This window comes from Carassius auratus, chromosome 37, assembly GCF_003368295.1.
Source record: "Carassius auratus strain Wakin chromosome 37, ASM336829v1, whole genome shotgun sequence".
Classification (NCBI taxonomy): Eukaryota; Metazoa; Chordata; class Actinopteri; order Cypriniformes; family Cyprinidae; genus Carassius; species Carassius auratus.
Window position 1 is genome coordinate 10,920,659 of NC_039279.1, and position 27,202 is coordinate 10,947,860.

At 40.8% G+C, this 27,202-nt stretch overlaps 1 protein-coding gene across 4 annotated transcripts; it reads left to right on the forward strand.

The window, feature by feature from the left end:
* The first annotated feature begins 376 nt into the window (after window positions 1-376).
* LOC113056174 (helicase SRCAP-like) lies at window positions 377-26,759 on the forward strand. 4 transcript variants are annotated; one of them, XM_026222742.1, is made up of 35 exons: window positions 377-739; window positions 2,147-2,228; window positions 2,540-5,442; window positions 5,693-5,734; window positions 8,665-8,916; window positions 9,029-9,214; window positions 9,335-9,475; window positions 9,595-9,790; window positions 11,265-11,434; window positions 11,599-11,686; window positions 11,778-11,867; window positions 11,985-12,161; window positions 12,273-12,499; window positions 12,592-12,769; window positions 12,875-13,011; window positions 13,149-13,318; window positions 13,474-13,666; window positions 13,833-13,969; window positions 14,165-14,351; window positions 15,664-15,833; window positions 15,975-16,123; window positions 16,213-16,428; window positions 16,510-16,674; window positions 16,838-16,999; window positions 18,016-18,324; window positions 18,433-18,596; window positions 18,874-19,184; window positions 19,286-19,488; window positions 19,641-19,810; window positions 19,910-20,106; window positions 20,240-20,354; window positions 20,452-20,571; window positions 20,686-20,865; window positions 21,022-21,105; window positions 21,198-26,759. In XM_026222742.1, exons 3-35 carry the CDS (start codon window positions 3,016-3,018, stop codon window positions 25,164-25,166), a joined length of 11,682 nt encoding a protein of 3,893 aa, XP_026078527.1. In that variant the 5' UTR covers window positions 377-739; window positions 2,147-2,228; window positions 2,540-3,015; the 3' UTR covers window positions 25,167-26,759. The 4 variants fall into 4 exon arrangements, with proteins under 4 accessions (XP_026078527.1, XP_026078529.1, XP_026078530.1 ...); XM_026222743.1 differs by lacking the exon at window positions 377-739 and adding an exon at window positions 851-1,247; XM_026222744.1 differs by lacking the exon at window positions 5,693-5,734 and having other exon boundaries at window positions 379-739.
* The last annotated feature ends 443 nt before the right edge of the window (window positions 26,760-27,202 follow it).

Consider the following 27,202-nt stretch of genomic DNA (forward strand, 5'->3'; position numbering starts at 1 on the left):
CATTGTGTAGATTTAAATGGTGTGTTACTTTAAGGTCTCAATTTCAGAGCCAAATTGTGAACCAACTAGACTTTGCATGTGTTATTTGACTTAATATATGTGCTCAAAACATCTTATACTTAATTGCTACTATAAGCCATGAGATCAAAAATCGTATATCAGGTCATAAACCTGTATCGAGATTATTTTTTACGAATAATTTTTAATCTAAAATTGTTTAACAATATTCTATCGTTATGTCATATCAGTAAGTTGTAGCTTGTCGAAACCGCTGACAGCTACACAGTGAGATACTCTTAAAAACTAGTTAGAAAATGCATATATTTCTAAAGTTACATTCAAACATGCCATGGTTTTGTTTGATATTAACACTTAAAATCTAAACACGACGCAATTTTTTTTCTGTGACGGGTGAGACCAGTGCTGCAGAAACTCTCCGAAGCCTGCGCGCGCTGAAGCACGTCTCGCGAGATGTCTGTTGGCTCCGCAACTTGGTCAGCAGTCGTTCGTTCCTCCATTTCGCTGCGTCGAAAGTCTCCTCCCCGCAACCGCTAGATTCAGCGATCCCGGACCGTCTCTCTCGGATCGTTCTTTAACTTGAGCCTGCGAACCTGCCAGTACCTCACTGGGTACCGAGAGACAGTTTGGAGCAGTCTCAACACGGATTGAGTACGATTTGAAGCGGATGGCGACTCCTTCAGCGAGAATTTAGTAAAAGAAAAGTGCCCGGAAATATCAGGTAGGTGGGAACTTAAGATGGCGGTGGTAAGAGTAGGTGGGGGTGTGCTGGGGAGGAAGTGATGGGAGGGGGAGGTCATGGGGGTCATGGAGGGAGGGATTGTGACATAGTGGGACAAGCTGACTTTCAAGCAGTCGGGTGCTGAAAGTATTTATCTGTTTTGTAGTTTAACAAAGTTTAAATACAATTATTATATACCATTTATTAAAAGAGCAACTGTTTCGTAGACTTTCAATTTGAAAAGATCCGACTGAATCTGAATCGGTCTCGCGAGTTGACTGGCAGATTTGTATAGATTGACCCCACGCGGTGACGTCAAGAGGTCGCTTCTGTAAAGGCTGTAAAAGAAAATGTCCAGTCATACGTTTATGTTTAATGACAAGTCTGTAAACCCCCTCGATGTGGATTATAATGAATAATAGTTTGTTCTTGATCATTGCACAACTTCTTATGGAAGCCGAGGTGTGCACGCGCGGTGTGTTGAGCGCGCGCCTGAGAGCTTGAGACGGTGTGTGTAACGTTATTTGTGTATATTTCAGTGTGTTTGTCTGAGTGAGAAAATGATATAATAACAGACGCTCTCCCACGTACTATTACACAAACCAGTTTAGGACTGTAGTTCCCTGTCATTTAAACGCCAACAACAAAAACGAAATGTTTTCGTGTCGGCTCCATTGTAATGTCTGTGAGCTAGCTTTGCTTAGCCTGCTAAAGGCCCATGTGTGGTCGCCCGCCTCATGCATACAGGACTGCCGGCTCCATTTGTTATCCGTATTCGGTATTAAACGTTAACCGCCATCCTATCTTTTAAAGTTTATAAGCAGTCATAGGAGAATAATGTCCGAATTAGCGGTAACTCATAGCTAAAGGCTAGCCGAACGTGAAGCCCCCGCACAATTATAACTACAAGTTTCTGAATGAGACTATTTGTCCTGCTGTACAGGATTTTTATTTTTAACATGTAGTTAACAAGGTGTGTTTTAAGAGTTGTGTGAATTTACTATTCCACTATAACACGACAATATTTCCTCTATATATTCCTTTAATATAGAAGCCGACTGTTTGGTAGATTTAATAGTAGCTCTAAATTGTAATGAATATGCTGAATTGGTAAACGAAAGATTTGTCCTTATTTTTGTAGATTGAGTCAACGAGGAACGCGATTTTTAACTTGTGTTTGCTCTGAATTGTTTGGTTTCTCTTGCATTTAAACCACCGACTAACTAGAGCAGATGAGTTTTGAGGAAATCACAGTCCTGCTGCAGCTTATTCGTCTAAGTTACCTTGCATTCTAAGAAAGCAGTTTTTCCCCTCATATGTCGGATCATGCTCTTGCTGCTGCTTAAGGATTTTGGGTTTGATTTTACAAATAGATGCATGGAATTTACTCAAATTTTTTATCTTTAGACCCTCAGATGCAGCGGAACCCTTGATCTCAGCATCCTGGAAGTGGAAATCACGGAAGAGACTGGTGCTTCATCACATGCAGGTATTTATTTAATGAATTCCATTTAAGTTATATGTTCACCCGATCATAATCCATGGCTGGTTTACAGTTACACTATTTCTGCGGAATAGTAATGTCTCTAACTCATAAAATCCTTACATTTTCCTCCCTTAACTTGTCTGTCTAATTCTGTAATGCTTTCAGATGCTATTTACAGTGCTGTTTTATCAGCTTCAATGTCTAAATACTTCCTGAAAATGTTTGTTTATACGTTAATTTAAACATATGTGCATCATGTATTAATGCATTTTGTAAAAGGTTAGTCACATCACATCTCACTTCTGTTCTTTCAGGATTAGTGTGTAGCAGTGCCGGTTCTAAAGCAGGACAGTCTGGGGAAGAGGCGGTGCAGCAGTGCACCTGTCCAGCAGTGGCTGTGCTGGGTGGCACCTCCGTGGCTTCACAGAATGTGGCTGGGCCACCCCAGCATGCCCTGCAGCCAGTCACAGCTGCCACTCTACCACCATCATCGGTTGATGTCGCCACTGGATCGCAGCAGAAAGGAGACTCAAAGGCTGCATGTAAAGAACAGACCATCGCTTACGTTCAAAGAAACAGGGGCACCGAGGAATCAGCGGAGATATCAGCTGCCCACAGAGGACTGGTGTCAGCTGCTGCTGAAGACACACAAAACCTTACAGACACATTGGAGGGTCAGACTCCCTCAGACAGACTTTTTGAGAGCGGGACAGATAGCATTACACCGAAACAGGATTTGCTTTACAAGTGTAACTCAAAGCAAACAAGTCTTACATACAGGGAGAACAATATGGCGGAAGGATCCAGCACAGGCCACTGCCAAGATTGGAGCCAACACCCTGGAGATGCAGGGGCTGTCTCTGCCCCGACTGAGACAGAAAAGGGACTTTTGCCTCCAGAGACAATCAAATTGGACTGTAAGAACATGCCTGGAAAGCACACACCTGAAGAAAGCCCCTGTGTCCCAACAACAGGAGTCATCCCAGCAGTCTCAAGTGCAGTTAAGACAACAGACAGAGACATGGAGCAGCCCCAAACAACTCTCCTTTTTCAGACAAATCAGACTGCCGCATCATCTGCCTTTGGCATTCCACAGAAGCAAAGTAAGACAAATTCAACGAAGCAGGAGTGTAAACTTGACTCTAAGGCAGCTATGAAAGTTGTCACACAAGATCTGGATAAAACAGACAAAGAAGGAGTGGTTAGTCCAATTAGACAAACCTTGGGAACAAAACAAGGTAACAGTGGAAATTTCCTTTGCTCAGGATATCCATCATCAAAACAAGGAGGGGAGCACATTACCCCCAATAGTGGAAATAGTATGGCAAATGATAAAGGCAGCTGTTATCCGCCAGAGGTCTGCAGTAAAACACAAAAGGCTTCACAAAGGACAAAAACACCTGGCATGCCCACCCCACCCGAGAATACACAGTGTGTGCAAGAGCTAAACTCTCAGTGTGTAAGTTTAAGTGGAACCCCCAAAATCTTTCACTTGGGTGAAGAGACCAGTGCAAGGGAGGGGCAAGGAAGTGAGAAAGTCCCTGTAGATGGAGATCTGTGTTTAAATGTGGCTGCTAAAAAAGTATTTTGCAACATTTCTGTTGATGAACCAAAGCTGTCTGGGCATGGGACAGACACTGACAATGCACAGGTCCCCATTGTGAATGAAAGGTCAGAAGTCATGCTTTGCGGCCCTTCTGATGTGATTTTGAAGCAGAAAGACAGTGGCAATCGAATAGAAATATCCATGTCCTCAAATCACCAACAGGATGGGAGTGTGCTCCTCACACACACAGAGAACTGTTTGACTTTAGATGGCCTAGAATCAGATCAGCCAAGTCTTTCTGACTGTTTGGTTCAGCATGTACAAGAGTCCATTCCAGCTGATCATAAATTGTCACAGATTCAGATATGCCTCAATGAAACTTCAGATATCATGAATGTGGAAGAGGGGCAGAAAGTGAGTGCAGAGGCTCTCAATGCTGTTGAGGTGAAAGATTTGATAGATGTAGGTATTCTAATGCAGCCAGAAATGGCTGATACCTGGCTGGTTGTAAGCGAGATAGATGGGCAGTCTGACCATGCAGAGATGGAGGTCGGCGAAGCGTCTCTGGTGCAGTGCCCTGAATCCCAGTCAACTGTTGCTGTATATGAATGCACTGTGCCCTGCTTTACATCAGCTGCCCTTCACAGTGATGTTAAACTGCTGTTAACTGACAAAGAAGAGGAGAAACCAATGGAAAAACTGATGCAAGACTTGCAAGCCCAGAGTAATCTAGGGAATCAGACCTCATCTCATACTGATGCACTCAAACCCACAGAAGAGCTACTTACCATGGCCTCTACACAAAAAGAAGAATCTATAATTGTCAAGCAAAATGATGATTCCAGTCAGACAGATCTTGCAAACACGTTGACAGGGTTAACATGCACGGTGATGGATGTCACACTTGACTCTGTGCAAGAACAGCAAGAATCTGTTGTGGAAAACACACCAGGTGTGTCATTAATTTCATTGTCTTGTGGCACGATTGATCCAAAGCTACTGATCTTAAAGAAGGCTGACAGCCCTGCCCTTAAACAACCTTCTTCCCTGTCTGCTAGGATCTCAACCAAGCAGGACTCACCTGTCCCGGCTGGATCACCCAGTGATGGATTAAATAAAGCTGCAGAGTGCCTTGCTAAAACTTATACGGCTGCATCCTCCACCATAAAGGAGGATGCTATGTTAGCTGCTGAATCCCCTGTTTCAAACACTCTCTCTCACTCCTCTCGGACTGTTTCCACTTCAAATGTACTTTCACAGAAGAGCTCTGAGAAAGCAAACTTAAATAAATTAAATAGTTCTGGCAAGTTGCTTCAAAACGAATCCTCTGCTAACACTTCTTTATCAACTTCAGTACAACTCCATAGCTCACAAAGCCAACATCCTCCTCCTGCTAGAGAAGTGTGGGGTACTGTATCCAATGTTGTCCCTGAGAGGAATCAGTCTTTGGCTGGTACACCATGCCAGGATTCAATGTCTTTGGTGGGAGAACTGGAGTTGGAGCAGCAACAGTTACCAGGTGAACTTTTGTCAACAACGCAAGATGCTCAGAACACCATCCTGGAGCCACTTGACGCTTCTATAGAAGAGAGCAGCGATGGAGAGGTTGACAGCTCTATGGAGGTCCAAAATGAGGATAGCAATGCTACGCCCAGTCTAGCAGTGAACAAGGTAAAAGCAACTAAACTTAACAGTACTATTATGACTTTTTTGCATCGTGATGAAGCATTGATTTAATTTGTAATTTGTTGTATTGGATGTACATGTTTAGTCACCATGAAAGCATCAGAGGTAGTCAGCAAAAGTGTATTTATAATTCAGATGTTTTTGAGCCTGTGTACTCTATCCATATCCATTTTAAAGCCACGATCTGATGCTAGTGCACTTCTTGGCTGTATATTGAGCCATGTGTGTTTTCCAGTGTGGGCAGAGCAGGACAGACAGACAAGGCTTGTTATTTAAGGTAAGAGGTGTCAGGCATCCTTCAGATCTGATCATTGCAAGCTGATGCTTCTTCCAACTAGTGGTTGACCGATATGGGTTTTGGAATGGAAAATACGGTTATCAAGAAAGTTGGGTACCCAATAAAAATTCTGGGCTCGCATTTATCAAGCTTATCAAAGTGCCATTTTAGTCTTAAGCACTGAGAATTCATAAAATGTACTCATCACTAGAGGTGATCCCAAATAGTCGACGAATCAATGCTTTGATTCGAGGAGCCTGATTCGACTACCAATCTAACAGTAGAATATTCGCGGGTTGTTTTTGATTATGCCATTTTGGCTATATGGGGGAGCTCAAATGTTTGATTTCACATAGAACTACAGGTTTTCTCCCAATAAGTTAATATACAGCCAATTATGATAAAGCTATAAGAATCTGAAAAGAAAGAAGCTTCAGATTAATATTTTAAAGTGCGTGAATAAATCCAACCACCCCTTATAGATTTATGTTTCACTTTCCATAATCCGTGACCGACAGAGGAGCATCTATGTTCATGTTCATTAGGGCCCTTTTTGCAAATAGCCTGTAAGTCTTAATAATAATGTCATGTTGTATAAAAAAAGAAGCGTATTCTATATGAAATTATGAGTTTAATACCATTGATTTAAAAACTTGCTATCAAATGCGTCACTGTACTTGGTCATCTTCAGTGCGTGTAGCTCAAAACAGAAATGAAGAACATTAACTGCTAACGTTTTAGGCTAACGTTATAATGAGAGCGCTATTGTAAAATAAAAAAATTATGGTTTTGCCGACGTTAAGTGTTAGCTATCTGTTAATCAAAGCATAAAAAAAAATGATTACCCCATTTATATCTGCAAGGTGTTCGTTACACATTTTCCCTGTGTTAACATCAGTAATTATGTTAGTTTAATGTTTGACTTGACTCTTGTTAATGTATTTTGCCCCACCCCAAACATGATTCGACTATCAGTCGAATATCGACAAGATTCAAAAATTCCGATTCGACTATAAAAATCCTTAGTCTGGGACACCCCTTCTCATCACTCTTACTCTCCCAGTTAAGACTGTATGAGAGGTCTCAAGTGGTTAGGAGTTGCCAGTAGGGGCTTGCGATGGCACTGAGACAGAGACGTGCAAATCTTTAAGTATAGGAAGAAAGTTCTTGAAATGTTTGACAACAACAGTTAATCAAACGTTTACATTTCCTCAATAATTCAAACAGAAACCGTTTATATATTTACATTACCAAAGAACATCATAACTGACTTCAGTCTAGCGTGAGTATTATATGGTTTTTAAAAACACTCGCATTATCATCAGTGAAGCTACCTACAGTGTATCATTAATACATTTCTTAACCCTTATTTACATTGCACATGTCTGTGGTGCATTACTGCTCCGACAATGCCACCAGAGCTGATCACGGCTAGTGATCGACTTATATATCGCCATGGCCGATATATCGGGCGATATTTGGCATTTTTCAAATATTGCCATCGGCCAATACGTTTTTCTGCTTGTCCGATGTGTTCGAGGTGGGACTTTTTTGACTGCGTAACGGCAGTGCCTGAGAGCACAGTGCTAACAGTTGCCTTGTACAGGAAGTAAGTGCGCAAGACTGTCCAGATCTTAAAATCGCCAAGGTGCAGGGCCCTTAAAGCACATTAAATCCACACATCTCGAAAACCACTCCTAATTTTCTCTGTGTGCTTTATGTAAAATGAGTGTTACCCTGGCTTTATTTGAAATGTATATCCCATGAATGCACACAAACTGCCCAGAATACTGAGTGCACTGTTGTTTACAGTGTTTACCTCCTTTTTAATTGTTTTTATTTAATATGTATATATTTGCGAAAAATACATTGTCATCTAAAAATGTTTATTTATTTTACACATTTTTTAATCCATTGTCAAATTTTCAAAGTTCTTAAATATTAATAAAAATAGAGATTAAATCAGCTTTATATCTGCATCTGCTTTCCAAGGTAGCGGTATCGGCTGTCAAAAAAACAAGTATCTCTGATACTAACGTCTACCGACGCAGCCCTAAATTTAATGTTGTGTTGATGATACATTTCCTTACCATAATGTTTTCTCTTAAATTTTTTGTCAAATTTGTGTTGAATGTAAACTCCTATTGGGAATTTAACCAGTCTATGTGAAATAATCTGTGAATTTTCTTAAGGAAATATCTTCAGGGTTTGATCCATGCATATTTCGTCACCTAAATTTCCGTTTGTGGCACAACACTTTTTTGGTAATCAACTCTAAGACTGACACTAAAGATTTAGTCCTACGCTTTGCTTAAATTACGACTGAGATGCTTGATAACCAACTTTTAAGTGCAGCTTTGAGCCAATAACTTTATTTATACTTAAGTCAATTCTTAGCAGCATTCTTGAGAGTAATTCTCAGAGGCTTGATAAATATGGGCCAGGGCTGTTATGTAGGCTAAGAAAATGCATTTTTAACAAGTATGCGAAAACTGACTTAATTTACCCAAAAGTTAATTTCACAAAAAGGGGAAAAGTAAAACTTGTGCTTAGTACTGTAAGTCATCTGGCATGGTTTTTGGTATATGCCAAAAATATCAAAATGACCATTTTATTGATCTGGAATATATATCGGTCTATCACTGTTTCAACTCCTGTTTTGTTTATTTATTTAATTTTTTTACAAGGATAAACTTACAGGAAAGCAGAACTGAGTGTATCAAACTATTCAATCATTCAGAGTAGCATGTATTATTTAGAAATTAGGAGAAAGGTTATAATTGTTTGCTTCCCAAGATGTCCTTGTAGACCAGGCTGTTTTTATGAAGCTCTTTTATCACTTTTTGGGCACTGTCTCTTTTTGTACTCCGTGCTGAATAATATTGTGCAGTTACGCAGTCAGATACACAGTTTTATTTGTCTTTCCCAAGGTTTGCAAGTGGATTGCAGGCAAGGTTACAGCAGTCTCTACCTCTTCCGCCTCCCCAGTTCCATCTCCATCTCCCTCATCTGGTGACTGGATGCGTTCTCACACAGGAAGGTCCTCTCCAGTACGCAACTCTCCTGGCAGAAACATGCCCTCCACTTCCTCCCAGGGTTATGGTGGCTGTTCTCAGTCAGAGCAAACGACCACCCCGAAATCCATGCCAAGGCATACAGATATGGCAGAACTGGCAAAACATGTAAGAGAAGGACAAATACTTTGAGAAATGCAGTGGTTTTAAGGTCATAAGTGGATGTTTATTCTTGAATTTTATTTTAGTATTATTAATTATTTTTTTTTACTTTTAACAGGAAGCAGAAATAGAACATCGTACCCTTGCACTAAAACGTGAAGGTTTCTGGTCCCTGAAACGTCTGTCTCGTATAACCGAACCAGTACGGCCTAAAGTGCATTGGGATTACCTCTGTGAGGAAATGCAGTGGCTCTCTGCAGATTTTGCACAAGAGAGGCGATGGAAAAGAGGAGTGGCCCGAAAGGTAAGAAGTGTTATGTGCCGTCTTTCCTGTTTGAAACATGCTATTTGCATTTTTTGTTAAATTATTATTTTGTTAATGTTCTGTTAATAGAGCATCTCACCAATCTGAACTCATTTTCAGGTAGTACGGATGGTGATGCGCCACCATGAGGAGCTGAGACAGAAGGAAGAGAGAGCAAAACGAGAGGAGCAGGCCAAACTGAGAAGAGTTGCTTCTTCTATTGCCAAGGAGGTCCGTGCCTTCTGGAGCAGCGTCGAGAAGGTGACTTCCAGTGAATTTTATTTATTTAATATATTTATATTTTGAATGAGATCTTTATTGTACTAAAAACTGTCAATGATTTATATTTTAAATTCTTTCCCATCCATTGCTGTACTTAGGTGGTCCAGTATAAACAACAGTCCAGACTGGAAGAGAAGCGGAAGAAGGCTCTAGATCTGCAGCTGGATTTCATCGTGGGTCAGACAGAGCGTTACTCGGACATGTTGAGTCAGTCCCTGCACGCTGCTCCTGTACACAGTTCAGACACTGCAGCTGTCTCCAAACAATCACAGCCAAATGCTGTTGATGAAGACGGTGAGGACTGACTACTTGTACTGTTTCAAATTAGGGCTGAGCAATTAATCGGAATCTAACTGAAATCATGATTTAGATTGATGCGATTATTGAATCACAAAGGCTGTGATCTTTAATGAAATGAATATATGCACAGCCCCAGAAGTAAATGCTGCTAATCTCTGCAAGTGCTGAGTCTGAGTCGCTTATAACATTCATCTGATTAAGCAACACACTCCAAACATCCTTTCAAACTTAAGAAGCGTTTATAAACCTGTTGTTGAGAACATTATAAAATGATTTTACTCCACAACATCATTCGAGTGTTTTGAAATGACTTCATTTTCTGAACTGATTTGGTTTCTTATTTCAAAATGAGGCACAAAATGTATTCTACACTGCAATAATAGCTATGTTGACCAGCATTGCATTATACATTTCCTTTATTATTCTGAAAATACCTGAGATGATGTGAAGAACACTGATAAACCATAAATTTTCATAGGCTTATTTGTACATTTTAGGGATTTCCTGGAGCGTCATGAGTTCTATTAGTTTCCTCTGGCATCAAGTATGAATTAAACAGACATAGCATGAGTTTAGCACTCAGTAATGTACACACTTTGGCCATATACAGGAAAATAATAGTTTAATAATAAAAAGTAGACGAATATAATCCATGTTTTTCTCAAGTGTATGGAAGTGTACAGGATTTTTTCATTTCCCCACAGTGGATATATAAAATGCTTATATTTCATATTGAAGACATGGACTCCATTTTGAATTTTACATAACTTCTTAAAATGAAGAAATTACTGTTAAAGATTTTTATCATAACAGTATCGTATGATGTACAGTGATAGGCCTGTGTGTTAACAAGTAATCCTGCAGTTTTCTGTCAAATAAAATTAGTATTATATTATCAATTTTTATTTAATTATTATATTGTTAATTCGTTGTTAATCTGTTTAAAAAAACAAATCACAATTTTAATCAGAAAAATAGCAATTCGATTTTTTTTCCCCAAAATTGTGCAGCCCTATTTCAAATCAAGAATCTTGTAAGTATATAATTATAACAAAATATCAAACCAAGTGGGTTGTTAATAAATCATGTTAGATCAAATTTGTTTAGTGTATGGATTTAGTTCACAACAGAGACCAGATGGAATCCAAATGCATTCCTAAATGTAAAAAAAAAAAAACCTAGCAAACATGTTCTTTCTTATTATATTACACTTGTGTTAATTTTGGTTTTATGTTTTATCTAATGAAATGGTATTCATAGATTTTTTTTAAAGCATGACTTAAGTGTCCATATTTTGTATACATGTAGATTGTGCTGTCATAAAATGAGTGAATTGAAAATCTACTCTGGCGAGTGCTTCTGTGGCCGTAGGTTTTGACACATTTGTGACCACACGATTCAGGAAGTTATTGTTTTCACTTTGTATTAACTTAGTTTAGACATTCAAATTGTCCCTTTTCTGCTGCAGATAGAGACTTTGAACCACCTTGTGAGGAGGAGGATGATGAAGAGACCATAGAAGTAGAGGAGCAACAAGAGGGGAACGATGCAGAGACACAGAGACGAGAGATAGAGTTACTAAGGGAGGAGGGCACTCTGCCTCTGGACCAGCTGCTCAGTACTTTAACTCTCCCCCAGGTACAGCAGTCTCCCAGGATCAACTCCAAAACAGCTGGTTTTACATAGCCATTTTCTTATTGTCTGGAGTCTCTGATTAATGTGATCCATCACTGTTCACATCAGCTTGTTACAGTCTGGCAGTTTAACATATATTTAAATATGACTTGATTTTAATTGCACAGGATGTGGAATCAGAAGAAGTAGCCTCAGATACTACATCTTCTACGGTTGAAGAGGAAGACAAAGAATTTAGTGCCAATGAAGAAGACGGTTAGTAGAGTTTTACAAAGACACTTAACTTGGGTATCCTATTGATTTGAATGGTAATATACAACATATGTTACTTTATTATGCTCTTCAGCGGAAGATGAAGAAGACACAATTGAAGCCCAAGAAGTTATAGAAGGAAATGGAGACCATGCAGAGGAACTTGATGACCTTGCTAGAGAGGGTAAATGAAATTAATTTCAGGCTTGGCATTTTCAAGACCCCAAAAGTTTGAACTGTATAATGAAGAGTGTTTAATTTCTGAGGTCATATTGTCACTTGAGGTCTCTTTGTTTCACAGGAGAAATGAGCATGGAAGAACTCTTAGAAAAGTACAGAGGAGCATATGCCTCTGATTTTGAGGAGCCATCAGCCTCCGCGTCACCGGACTCCTCGGAAGAATCAGAGGGAACCGAGGAGGAGGCAGAGGAAGAGACGGAGGGAGAGGACAGTGCTGATGATAGTGGCTCCTCCTCAGGTGAGCTGAAGTCTATGATGATAGAGTCACTGAAACATATGAGCTGTTGTGTGAAGTGACCAAATACCACTCATTATCAGCCATTCTTACTGTGATTTACTCAATATTCAGATTCCCAAGCAGCTGTAGAAAGTGACGAAAAAGAGGAGGATGAGGATGTGCAGGAGAGTGATGAGGAGGATGACAATGATAGAGGAGAGGGAATGGAAGTTCTGTTGAGAGAGGGAGACCATAGTCCTACTGTACCAACATCTCCCCGGCCTAAGAAAGAAATCAGTCACATTGCTGCTACTGCTGAGAGCCTTCAACCTAAGGGATATACACTGGCAACAACAAAGGTAGCAACACAAACCTTCAGAAAAACTGTCTGAAGAACACTTAGTTTCTGTTTATCCTTAACTGCACTTGTGTGGTTTCTTTTTAACACAAGGTCAAAACCCCAATTCCATTCCTGCTTTATGGTACGTTGCGTGAGTACCAGCACATTGGACTGGACTGGTTGGTCACCATGAATGAGAAGAAACTCAATGGCATACTTGCAGATGAAATGGGGCTTGGCAAAACCATCCAGACCATTGCTTTGTTAGCTCATCTAGCATGTGTAAAGGGTAATAAGTCCACATAAGTACTCCTTTCCCTATGATGTGTGTGGAAAAAAATATAGTGGATATAGTGCAGATTAACAAACATTTTCTTGTTTTTTCCTTTTATAGGTAACTGGGGTCCACATCTGATCATTGTGCCCACCAGTGTAATGCTCAACTGGGAGATGGAGTTGAAACGTTGGTGCCCAGGATTTAAAATCCTCACCTACTATGGTAGCCAGAAGGAGCGCAAACTCAAGAGACAGGTAATGAATGCAGAAATAGTTCTTATTACAAGTTAAGATATTTGAAATAGACATTTAAAAAAACTATTATTGGGTATTTCTGCCTTTCAATCCTGGTGATTTTATAATTGTTTTTCTCTCCTTTTTGTTTCTGTAAGGGCTGGACCAAACCCAATGCTTTCCATGTCTGCATCACCTCGTATAAGCTAGTACTGCAAGATCATCAGGCTTTTAGACGCAAGTCTTGGAGGTACCTCATTTTGGATGAAGCCCAGAACATCAAGAACTTTAAGTCCCAGCGCTGGCAAAGCCTGCTCAATTTCAACAGGTACTTGAATATTTTCATTTCTGTAAAGGTCTTGATCATTTATGGGTCCCTTTCTGACTTTTGTTTCTTTGTTTTTATGTGGAAAAACCTATTTAATGATTAGGATGTAATGAGTTTATTTTGTTCTGTCATTCAATTCTCTATCTTCCTTGCAGCCAGAGGCGACTGTTGCTCACTGGTACCCCTCTCCAAAACAGTCTAATGGAGCTGTGGTCTCTTATGCACTTCCTCATGCCGCACGTTTTTCAGTCCCATCGTGAGTTCAAGGAGTGGTTCTCAAACCCTCTGACTGGGATGATTGAAGGGAGCCAAGAGTACAACGAGGGCTTGGTCAAACGGCTTCACAAGGTAGTACCAGTTTATGAATCATGTAGGACTTTTTATGGAATTTTTTGTATTCATGGAAGCATACAAACATAGTTCCCATTTTTCTCTGTATGTCTTTATATGTAATATTGTGAGGAAACATTTAGGCACTTGGCTTTACATAAGTTTCCTGTATCTCTCTCTCTAGGTGCTTAGACCCTTTTTGCTTCGAAGAATCAAAGCAGATGTGGAGAAACAAATGCCAAAAAAGTATGAGCATGTTGTGCGCTGTCGACTCTCCAAAAGACAGCGTTTTCTCTATGATGACTTCATGGCCCAGGCCTCGTAAGTAAACCAGTACAAACACACATGGGTGGGGTTGAGAAAGCAGAAGAGGCATTTTTTCCTTTGTTGATAACTTCCAAACTCAGGCCTTGGATAATAATTGATAATTGATTGACAAATTTTATTCATACTTCAGGTGTTAGGTTGCGTTTTTACTTCTTGTCTTTTTTTTTGCCCTGTACCTTATACTCCCAGGACTCGAGAGACTTTAGCCAGCGGTCATTTCATGTCTGTGATCAACATCCTGATGCAGCTGCGGAAAGTGTGTAATCACCCCAACCTGTTTGATCCAAGACCCATACAATCCCCCTTCATCACAAAGACCATCGTCTATTCTACTGCTTCACTGGTTCAGAGGGCTCTTGAGACCTCACCTTTTGAGGTAAATGATTGAAGACTACCAGCACTTACTAAACCTTGACTGTCCTGTGTGATAGTTAAGCTATATTGGGGTTTTCAATCCTGGTTCTGGAGGGCCTATGTCCTGCTGTGTTTAGATACATCCTACCCAAACTCTCATGCTTGAGAGTTTCTAATAATCATGAAAGACGGGCTTTTCCAAACTTCCCCAATACCCTTATATAGTGCTATATTTAACATTGTCGATTGCACACAATTCAATCCCACAATGCATCTCAAAAACCGAGTGTATAACCAATGAAGAACACCCATGCACTGTGACAGTCAGTATTTGCTTACTCATTTCATTCAGTCATTCAGTGGATTATATTGTTAAAGGTCCCATGATGTGGATTATTTTCTTTCTTTTTTTTAATGTATTTTTGTTTATGTATTTTTTTTTATGTTTCCCGAGGTTAATTTAATAATTTAATAACTAACTTGAATAATTACCTACACATCAGAAATCACCGATTACAGATCCGGCATTAATGAACACTGTTACTCACTGTTGGTGGCGGTGCTGTCGAATCAATATCGTAAAAGTATTTTTTTAAAGCCTACACTGACAATGCGACTGAATTATATGTAAAAAATAAACTGAATACATTTTCTCCAAATTCACTGGGCGGGCAAAGCAGAGAAAGGGGGATGTAACCTTTACATGTATGGTGACATAAGTGGAAGATTCCAGATCGGCCCGTCTGAGCTCTCATTTTCTCAAAGGCAGAGCAGGAAACCCAGGGCTTGGTTTACATCTATCAAAATGTCTAGCCACTGGGGGACCATAGACAGGCTAGGGAAACTCATATTAATGTTAAAAAACCTCATAAAGTGACATTTTCATGTCATGGGACCTTTAATAAAATATGATATATAGGGCAATTTCAGATACAACGTTCTGTAACTGGTTCAGGTGTTTAATTGCATCTGTAGTTAAGCTTTCCAGTATTGTGGTAATCCAGGAGTAGCACACCCCTCATATTCCTGAAATGTAAGTTTGGTGAAAAGCACTATACAAGTAAACCTTTTCACTATTATTTGGGACACTTCCTGCTCTGTTTTTGTTTTAGTTTTTTTAGTTTTCCATCATTCCCACATGTAAATAAAGTGGTCCTATCCACTGAGCGCATTATTACAGTTGCATACATAGTAAAGTGATATAAATGGTCAAATATGTTGTTTGTCACATTTACACATTTCTGTTTTCAGGAAGTTTCTGTTTGTAATTTTTATTTTTCAGGACTTTTAGTGAAGGTTAATACAAAAATGTCTGTTTGTTTTTTTTTTCAAAGCGCTGTGACTTGTCCTTGTTTGACCTGATTGGCCTGGAGCGGCGTGTGTCTAGATACCAGGCAGATGTTTTCCTGCCTCAGAGGAAAGTGACCCGTCAGCTTATTCAGGAGATCATGGAGTCCCCTGAACCTCCTCCCAGACCAAAGCCTGTTCGCATGAAAGTCAACAGGTAAGTTGTTAAAAATAAGTCAAACACGTAATTTTGCCGTATGATATATATATATATATATATATATATATATATGCTTGAGCTGATTGAAGATATTCAGAATTTGTCTTGAAGTTTTGGCATGTGCTTGTTCCTCTGCAGGATACTTCAGCCTCTTCCTAAATCTGATGGACGTTCATCAGCGAACAGCCCTCGTCCTGAATGTTCTAGCACCACGACGGCTCAGACTCCAAAGCCTCTAATTACAGAGGTCACCCCTTCCCAAGCTCCCTCTCAGCCAGCACCTCAAGGTCAGTTCAAGGGGCCGAGTCTAACATCCTAATCAGCAAGCGTGTCACTTGTGATGGCAGAAAGAAAAAAACTTTTACTCTCATTCCAGTTTGTCCTGTTACTCCTGTCGCTGCTCCAAAAGCTCCAGTGGCTCCTAGCAGCATCCCTTCTGCACCTGTAGTCAGGCCGCTGGCCCCCCAGCCAGTGACTGTACGCCCCTCAGGACCGTCCAGCATCACAGCTGTGTCCACTCCCCCTCAACCACCAAGCAACATTATGACTCAGAGGGTCCTTCTCAGCCCAGATATGCAGGCTCGTTTACCATGTAAGTTCATTTCATCACACAACATTGTTTCATAGCTAAAAACAAGTTAAGTAATTTTCCTTGATTTGTCACAATGTACAGCCGGTGAAGTTGTGAGTATCGCTCAGCTGGCCTCCCTGGCTGGCCGACCAGTATCGTCCTCTCAGGGCAGTAAACCAGTCACCTTCCAGCTACAGGGCAACAAGCTCACACTCTCTGGGACTCCTCTGCACCACGTCCCTGTTCCTCAGCCACGACCCATCCAAGGTATCCACTGCCTTCCACATGAATAGATGAATAATCTGCTTGTGTAAATAATCCACTACCTGCTATTGATAGGTTTCGCTTTTTCCTGCACGCCTTCAGTCTTTCTTTGAGTGTTTGGTGTGGTCTATGGCCTAACACTTTCTTCTGTGGTTGTGCCTTTTAGGAAATGTAATGCATCTGGTTTCCAGTAGTGGGCAGCACCACCTTATTAGTCAGCCAGCTCAGGTTGCAGTTCTTCACACAGTTAGTCAGTCAGCAAATCCCCACCCAACCAGCATAATCCCAACCTGCTCTGGACTAGCGGTACCTTTCACCGCTACTCAAGGTACTGGTGCTGTCCTTGAGTTCATCCTTGTTTGGGTACAGCCTTTATCCTGGGTACCACACTACCTGTTACTCAGCAGAGTATGTGCATGGGTATTCTTGCACCTGTTCTTTATTTCTAACTGCATGTGACCGCTTATTCGGATGGTCTGTTGGCTACTAACTCACTTGGTCCTGTTGAATGAAGGTATTTGAAATAGATGAATGCAAACACCACTGCACATTTTAAGTCAGATGTTGTAGGAGGCACATGATGTTTGAGATGGTTTGGTTTGTTTTTCATTTTATGTACTTGTTCTTTATTTTACAAGTGAGTGGATTAAGCAGGGTTCTCATTTCAGAATTTTTCCTTTTCTCATTTTTTTTTTATTCTGTTCCTAGAAGTCTAATGTATGCAGGTTGAATCTGTAAAGTTGTAATTGTCCGTATTTCACCAGAGTTAAAAGACTAAATAATTGCCATTTAAAAGGTTTGGGGTCAGGTTTTTTTTCTTTTGAAAGAAATAAAATGTACTCTGCACAAATATGGTAAAATGACTGTAAATGCATTTATAATTTTACAAAATATTTCCATTTCAAATAAATGTAATGTGCTCAAATGTAAGTAGCTCAACAGTTTTCAACATTGATGATAAAAAATCTTTCTTTAGCACCATATTGAGGATATTAGAATGATTTTTGAGCGAAACGACAAGACTGGAGTAATGGCTGCTAAAAATTCAGCTTTGCCATCAAATGAATAAATTACATTTTAAAATATATTAAAATAGCAAAGTTAATTTAAAGATTTTTATATAAATGCAGCTTCTTTGAGCAAAAGACACTTCTTTCAAAAACATTGTAAATAACAAAAATCATACCTACCCCAAGATTTGGACAGTCGTGTATTTAATAATGCCGGAAATTGTATTGATAGCTCTGCTACTGTAATCCATAGTCTGGTGCCCAGTCTAACTGAACTTTCTTTCCATGTGAAATACTTGTGTAGTTTCTAAACTCTCCTCGTTTATAATTCCAGTCCCAACATCCATGGTAAGTGGACCCGGAATTGTAAAGATTGTTGTACGCCAGGCACCAAGTAAAGATGGAGGGTCAATCCCGACTCTGGCTGTGCCTCCTTCTCCTCGTCCTGCCCCTCCTCAGTCAGTCACCCTTCACCCACATGGCACTCCAAGCCCTGTTCTGAGAGCACCCACTGCTTCACAGCCTCCACAACGACCTCCGGTTTATGCTGCTCCACCTCGTCTTGCTTCCTCCCAGACTCCACCTACTCGTCCTGTATTGAGAGTAGTGCAGGGACCACCACCACCAGCCCCAGAACCACCAGGTAAGTTGAGCCCGATGTGGTTTTGAGAGTTTATGTGACAGAAGTTCGAGCTAAATATTAAGCAAAAAAGAATATCAAGTAGAATAATCTATACTTTGAACTTTTCAGTAACAAAGGAAAATTCATCGTCAGTGCGTGAGGAGAGTGGTAATGATGTGATTACATTGCGCATGAGCGCTCCTAAGCCTGCATCCTCATCTCAGAGCAGTGGGTCAACATCTCAGCGTCCCCGTGTTCAACCACCACCTCCACCACGTTCCCCCTTCTACATGGTAATAAATGGAGAGTTCATCTTAAATTGATTGATTAATTCTTAAACTCAAAAGGTTGTATAAGTGTTTACACTTTAAATCTCAGTTTAGTGTTCTGACAACCCACATCAGAGGGTGTAACACTTTGGAAATATAAGTCCCTCTTAATGCAAGCATCAGTAACTATATCATAATGCATTTAGTTCAGACGATATTGCATATTTGCACAGTTTTTTAACCCTTATTTTTGGTGTCTGTATCTGTCCCATTCACATATTTGTTACTTTGGGTTTGACAGTCATGGCTTGCAGACAGCCGAAAGGCTCAGCGAGACAACCGGATCACTCAAATCATGCGTATCAATGATCTGCACTGCAGTGCTAACCCTGTGTATGGCCACGAAGTGCTGGACTTTCTAACCTTCCTCCCAGGCCCTTGTCCATCTCCGCCACGTCCTGTTATAAACAACTGGAGTAACTCAGGTTATAGCTCCTGCCTCACTGCTCAATCACACCACGCCAGTAGCTTCTTGGAAAAGAGCCAAGTCCTGAAGGAAGCCATCCACGGCTCAGAGGAGAGGCTTCAACTTCTCTCTCAGATCATAGACAGGTAAAGTTCACAAATTTGAACTAAACTTTCATTTAGAATTGAATATAAAAATCGCAGCTGAAAATAATAGTGTCACTTAAATGTGTGCTCTCATTCTACAGGTTCACTTTTGTCATTCCTCCAGTGGAAGCAAAGCCTATCACTATGCACACTTGCCACCCACCTCCTTCCCTCGGACACCAGCAAGGCCATATCTCCTCTGTTCTGTCTTCCCATCTCTCCCCACTTACACTAACGCTCCATCGCATCCAGTGTAACATGAGGACACATTTCCCTGACTTGAGGCTTATTCAGTATGATTGCGGTAAGTACTGTGATCCCTGTGCAGTGTGCATTTAAGGATTTCATTCTTATTAGACTTACCATGTTTATACATAATAAACAATTGCGTAGTACCAAAAAATATAAGATTATAAATTGAAAAGACCATTCCATTGGCTGCTTATCTGTGTGCAGGTAAGCTGCAGACACTCCACCTCCTGCTTAGAAAATTGAAGGCAGGAGGGCACAGAGTCCTCATTTTCACTCAGATGACACGTATGCTGGATATTCTTGAGCAGTTCCTCAACTACCATGGGCACATTTACCTGCGGTTAGATGGAAGTACACGTGTAGAACAGAGACAGGTAAAATACTAGTCTTATAGTTTGTTTGTGATTTTCATATAACAATAATTTTTTTTTCTCTCATATTTGACATTATTTAAATGATTGTCTACTTTTTAGGCTCTGATGGAGCGCTTCAATGCAGACCGTCGCATATTCTGCTTCATCCTGTCCACCCGCAGTGGAGGTGTAGGTGTTAATCTGACTGGGGCAGATACAGTAGTGTTCTATGACAGTGACTGGAATCCAACCATGGATGCCCAAGCTCAGGACCGGTGCCACAGAATTGGACAGACAAGAGATGTTCACATCTATAGGTAAAGGAAAAGCTAAATTCTTTTTTTTTACATATAGTAAAAAAAAAAGATAATTTAAAAAAAGAAAAAAAAATGAAATGGTTAAGATTGTACAGATATTGGAAGCACATTGACATTGAAAGCTTTTCTTTAGGCTAATCAGTGAACGCACAGTTGAAGAAAATATTTTGAAAAAAGCTAATCAAAAGAGGATGTTGGGAGATATGGCAATTGAAGGAGGAAACTTTACCACTGCCTTTTTCAAGCAGGTATAGCACTTTTCCTTTTTTTTTTCTTTTCATTGTGAAATCCTTGACTGGATTACATTTTGAAAGGATTTATTCCCCCATTGTCTTATTCCCACAGCATACTATCAGGGAGTTGTTTGATGTGACAGAGGGAGAGAGGAAAGAGGCCGAATCGAGTGCGTCACAGTCAGATGATGACGAGTCCATAAATAAACAACAAACCACTATTTTGGAACAGGTCATTTTAAATATATCCATTTGGATTATTGCACATATCGATTTGTTTGCAAGAAATTTGTTCCGTTTGTAACATCCCACTGAAAATTTTATTTCAATGTGTTCTTTATACTAGGCACTGTGTCGAGCTGAGGATGAAGAGGATATAGTGGCTGCATCTCAAGCCAAGGCTGAGCAGGTGGCTGAGCTTGCAGAGTTTAATGAAAACATCCCTCTGGATGATGGTGACAGCAGAGACCAGGAAGAGGAGGAGCTCTCCAGGGCTGAGCAAGAAATCGCTGCCCTAGTTGAACAGGTTGTTATGATATTTATGCCTTTTCTTTTGTAGAGTGTGATTTTTTTTTTTTTTTTTTTTTGTTTTTTTTTTTTTTTTTTTTTTTTTTTTCAATTGATGCTTCACTTTAACCTTTTTTTTTTAAATCACTAAATTTAAATTGTCTGTTCTTAACAGCTCACTCCCATAGAGCGATACGCTATGAATTTCCTTGAGGCTTCCCTTGAAGATATTTGCAAAGAGGAGCTGAAGCAGGCAGAGGTAATCATTAAACCAGTAACCAACCTTGGATTACTTTCTGGTAGAATAAACTTTTAGCACTTACACCCACAACGTTTCTTATGACTTTACAGGAGCAGGTTGAGGCTGCAAGGAAAGGGTTGGATCAGGCAAAGGGAGAAGGTTTGAAACTGCATCAGTCATCTGACAGTGATGAAGATGATTCCATACCTCATAGTACTGAGGAAACTACTTCATCTCGTCGCCCTCGCAAACACAAAGAGAAAGGGGCCCCTTCTACAAGGGTTAGTGGCAGACTCCGAGGGACACCTGCTGACGATGTATCCTTAACCCAGCCATCCCCAGAGAGAGGCAGGCGGGGGGCATGGATGAGCTCTGAAGGCAGTATGAGCCAAACTAATACTGAGTTAACACAAAAGTCGCCCCTACAAAGAGAAGTGCCTGAGAAGCTTTGCAGTGGTCAGAAAGGGCGAGGGACAACCAAAGAATCGGTGTCCCTTATATCATCAGAAAACCAGACCGTTCAAACCAACCAGCAGCTCTCAGATTCAACAGCTTTATCCCCTACTATGCGAGGTTCAGACCCAAAAATTACATATGTGCCATCCCCCCACCAGCAGCCCATCTCCCCATCAAGCTCTGTGCCTTCAGCTGCTGCATCTCCTGCAATGGACAAAAACTTTAGTGGCCATCAGTCCTCCTCTACTGCATGCAGAGAGGACATTGAAGAGCAGGGGGGAGATGCACTGTCTGAAAGTGTACAGTGTTGCAGGAGAGACAGGAAAACCTCTGTGTCATCAGACTCCATCTGTTCTCCTGAACATCACTCTGAACAGGATGGTCAGCTCCCTCTTTCTCCTACTCTTGCATCACCTAACTCCCGCTCACCACGAAAGCGGCAGTCGGCTGAAAGGGAAATCCTCAAGGGACTTCCAGAAGATTCTCCATCAGCCAAGGTCCTTCGAAAGCTTCCAGGTCGTCTGGTCACCGTCGTGGAAGAGAAAGAGCCCAAGCGGAGACGGAGGGGCTTGAGTGGAAGTGGAGGAGCACATACTGAGGGGTCATCAGAGGAAACTGAACAGGCTGAGCCAGTTCCAGACCCAGCCTCTCAATCATCTGATGGAGGAAGTCAAATTCTTAAAGACTCTTCTCCCAAATCAGTGCCCCCATCCTTAGATCCTTCACCACCACTACCACAAGAGCAGGATAAGGTCTCATCTCCATTACAGATTAGTTCAGGGAGAGGGCACCACCCTTGTTCCCCAACACACCATACACCAGATATGCCTGTCCTGCGGAACTTACCAGTACGCCAAAGGCTTGAGACTGAGTCTCGAATGGCTGCACAGTTAGGAGAGCAATTTGTAGGACGAGGTAGAGGGGTGGATAGAAGATCTGCTTTATCACCAAAGAAATCAGAAACTAATTCAGACAAGGATAGTGCTGCTCCGAGTGACTCTATGGCGAAGAGACGCAAGAGGGGCAGGCCCCCTAAAACACCCCCACGGGCACTAGAGCTGCCAGAAGGGAAGACACCGGTAACTCAGAAAACAAGTCCTGAGCGGAGTCCCTCTCACTCACCAAAACGGAAAAGGGGTCGCCCCCGTAAAGATTCCACCACAACTACAAGCTCATCCCCCTCTTCTCCTTCTACATGTGCTCCTTCCTTCCAAGAGCCAAGTTTGTCAGGGTCTAATGTTATGCCTGTGACTTTGCCTGCTATCAGTAATAGTTCACAAATAAGCTCTCCACTTAACCCCACTTCACCCTCAAATGCTGCTGAAGGATCATCTCCTAATCTAGATTCTGAATCAAATAAAAAAACTACATATGATTTACTGCCTTCTGTACAAAGAGATTTTCAAAACATGTCATCATCTACATCAGAACTTGGTGTAGACTCATATGGTGAAACTCACACCAATCTGAAGCCCATAACTGCATGCATTGACTCTGACACCAATACATTTGAAACTTTACCACACAACACTTCAACAACAACAATCTCTCAGACTTGTACAGCTTCTTCCCCTACACTACATCCTCCAAGTCCTGTCAGAAAGCCTCCCACTTGTACTGTCTCCATTCACCAAGAGGAACTTGCCCATACACCTGTATTTTTTGAGACCAGTGAAATCACAGCATCTTCAGAACCTTCAAATGTCTCAATTGCTGTAGTAACCAAGGAAGATTCAGTTAATCAGCAAAAAGATAATTTGCAGTCCTCAAATACATTGACTCAAGTCACTTCACAACCCTTACACAGAACCAGTACAACTGAAGAGTCTCCGCAAACCTCTGTTGAACACTTGTGCAATATAGCTGCATCTCTTACTCCCACTCATCAGTCATCCTCCCAGCCTCAAACTACAGACATCGAAGCATCAACAAATTCAGCAATCGAATCTCACAAAATTTCTTCAACGTCTTCACAATTTCAATCCACCACTAATCAGATAACAACTGATTCTTTGTCCATATCCAATTATACTGATGCAGATTCTTCTCAGTCCAAAAACATGCCAGTGGAGACCATGGCTGATAATCATGAAGGCCAGCATTCACTTAAGGAGGAGGTTGTAAATGAGAATGAGGTTATGACTAGGGAGACCAAGAAAATGGAAATAGACAGTGTTGCTGAGGGTGATGCAGGAGAAAAAGACGGCATCTTATCTCAGCCAAAAAGAAGGAATTTGGTTAGTTTGCCAAAGGAACAGACAACCGATGCCGCAGGAGTTGCATCATCAAATTTAGATATCGAGTCCCATGATGACCCCAAGATTGATGGACCTGATAAGCCATCAGTAGAGGAGTCAAGAGAGGATAAAAATACCAGAACTTCTGCCAAAAAACGAAGCCTCAGTAGGCAAAGCAGCCAGGAGTCAGTCCGTTCCTCTTCTCCATCTTCTGTATCCTCTTGTGGAACAAGATCATCCAAGTCCAAAAAGACAGGAGAGAGTAGGAGGCCTGCTAAAAGGAAACGGGAAGATATCAAGTCTGAAAAAGAACAAAGTGAAGAAGAGCCTGACAAAAAGCACCAGTCCAACTCTTCCTCCTCATCGTCAGATTCTGAGGGCTTTAAAAGCAAAAAAAAATGTTTGACAAGATCAGCTCAAATGAAGTTTGAGAAAGATGGCATTATTGCTGAAAATGAAGAGAGCAGTAAAAGACAACAGGGGAGGTTAGACAAGAAGGGTAAAACCACCAATACCACTGAAGGGGAGTCTAGTGGTGAAACGGGTTCAAGAGTAACCCGGAAATCTGTAGGCCCACAACCCAATACTTTAGCCTCCCCTGAACCTGAGGTACTAGGCAAACGCTGTTCAGCCCTTAATGCTGCCGCCAAGCTCTTGGCAATGAGGGGAAGAGGACCAGACACACCCAGCCCCAGAAGCAAGACTGCTTCACAGCAAAGCAAACCACTGTCCTCTGAAAAAAGCAGTAAACCAAAGGGGAAAACAGGACAGGACTCTCCCAAGATGTCTAACAGTAAAGCAGGGAGTAGTGGCAGGCAAACCCCCAATCAGTCAAACGAATCACCACAGTCCTCTTCTTCTTCTGCTCGATCCACTCGGCAGCGACCAGGCAGCCTTGTTCCCCCCTTGGAAACAGAAAGGGTTAAAAAAGAAGAAAAGAAAAATGCATCTGATCAGAAAGAAGGTGAAGATGAAAATAGAGAGACTAGGTCTTCAGCAGGCCAAAGTGCCTGCAGTAGTATAAGCAGTGAAAGAGGAGCAGGAAGCAGTAGAAGTAGGAGTAGCAGCAACAGCAGCCAGCGCACCCACAGTTTAAGCTCGCAGAGTACAGAGCCCACCCGCTCTCGTTCCAGGGCAGCATCCTCTGGAAGTGATACAGAGAGAGGCAGAAGGATTCGGCATAAGAGTGATGGAGGCAGAGGCAGGGAGAGCAGGAAAGAAAAGAGGTCCCAGAAGCAGGACAAACCTGAATTGAGTGCTGGATCCAGCGACGGGAACCCAGACAGGGTTCTCAGGAGTGTAGCTGCATTGGCAGCTGCTCAGGCACGTTCTCCAGCTAGCAACACGCGTTCTTCATCCACCCAAAACCGGCACTCCAAGACGTGATGGGTCCAGAGAAATCAGCTCTAGGTTTAAACAAAAAGTTAGACAAGAACTTTGGCGAGACACGAATGCGGAGATTTGTTTTGGAGGACAGTGGCTCAATTTCATTTAAAGGCCATGGTTTAGCTGAATGAGACAAGACGGGGAAAAAAGAGATCAGTTGCACATTGTGATTAGATCTGACCTCGCCTTTACCCTCTCAGCTATCTTAAGTCAAGCCATTTATAATGTGGAAAGGTTATATAGATGCAGGACAGTGATGAAGATTTGGTCACCTATTTAAAAATATGTCCTAATAATTTGAGTTAAAACCTGGATAATATATTACCCTACCACAAAGACTTTGGAGCTGTTAGTTGGGCAAGAAGCAAGATTTATTATTTGTTCACACTGTGTACTGTAATCAAAGACTGGAAGTACTATGTGTTAAAAGATTGGTCGCATAGATTGTACACTTTTTACAGAGTTTACGAGTTCTGCAAACAGTATTGATGAGGAAGAAATTCATTAATGCTATATTGAAATTATTTAGTGGGGATTGTACAATTGTAAAGTTTTTAGACCGTTGCGTTCTGGATTATATTTGTCAGCTGTTTTGACCATTGTGTGTTTCAAGTCAGTTGATAAATTACGAATATATCTTCTATATCTTCCAGGGTATGAAGAAGAGGGCAGATCTAAAAAAGATTACATTTATTTTTCTTTTTTCCTTTTCTCTCTCTGCTGGAGTTAACAATTGCTTAGATCCCCTGTCCTGTGTGATGTTTCAGTCCATTGCTTTTAAATTCTGCTGTTGCCTGCTTCTCTCCATTTGCACATCTGAAATGTCCCAGACATTGGAGGATTGCATTGTTTAGGATTCTTTTTCTTTAGAACATCAACTTGTCCGTACATCTTTACTGGTACCTCACTGCATTTTGTAAGCTCTAAAGTAAATGTATTTCTTGAGCTTGTGATGAATCTTGAAATTTGCTTGTCAAGTTTGCTTTATAGCAGTACAGAAATGGGAGACAACATCTTGCAATTTTTCTTATCTCTTTCCCAAAGTGTTAGTCATTATGATCATCTTTACACATTAAATTGTATTCTCAAACACAGAATCTAAATGAGTTTGATAAAATGAGAGTGCCTGCTGATCCATACAAGGATCCATGTTAACGTATGGAAGTTTGGTCATCTGTAGTGCTTCAAGTGTAATAAGCTCTTCCATCCTTCTCTGTAACAACACAATTTCTGTTTCTGTGCAACCAAAACTGAAATCAGTTCTCCAGTGAAATTTGCTACTGCCAGCTATTTTTATTTCTGGAGTAGTGGTCCTTTTTATGGATGGACCAATGCTGGATGGTAGGAAACACCTGAAAGAACTTCTTGCTGAACATTGGCAGTCAAGATGTAAGATAGCTTTCTTTGCCATTTTTGGACAGAAAGATGTGTGTGTGTGTGTGGGGGGGGGGATTTAGTAGAATATGGTGTTGGTCTTATTTTGATTTGTCTTTATTCTAATTTGTTACATTCCTTATGTTCCCTTGTAATTCCACATTGTTTTACTTGAAAGATTGAAACAAAAATGTAAGTTGAATAAAAACCAAAAATACACTTTTCTGTTTTTTATTTTTTTATTTATTTAATCATACTTATTCATTTTGTAAATTACTTGAAGGATGAACTATCTATCTGTCTGTCTATGAAATATGGTAACAGTTCAACCTATGTCAACAAAACTCGCACATGATTGATTATTTGAAAAAAAGGGGGGGGTGGGGTCATTTTCAGAGCACTTGGTAACATTTGCAAGCATGAAAAAAAAAAAGTTGTGCACTGACTGACAACTCGAGGAAATCAAGTGCGCTATTATTTTGATTTATCCTGGATTGCAACATTGCAAAAAGGTAGTTTTTTTTAGATCATTAAGGTGTTGTTATTAATTATTTAAAGAATTAAAATTCCCGAAATACCTATGGTTTTAAAGTGCTTTAGTTACTCTAGAATTACTGTGTGAGTGTTAATTCAGTGTCACAGTAGGTTTCAGTGTGGACAGC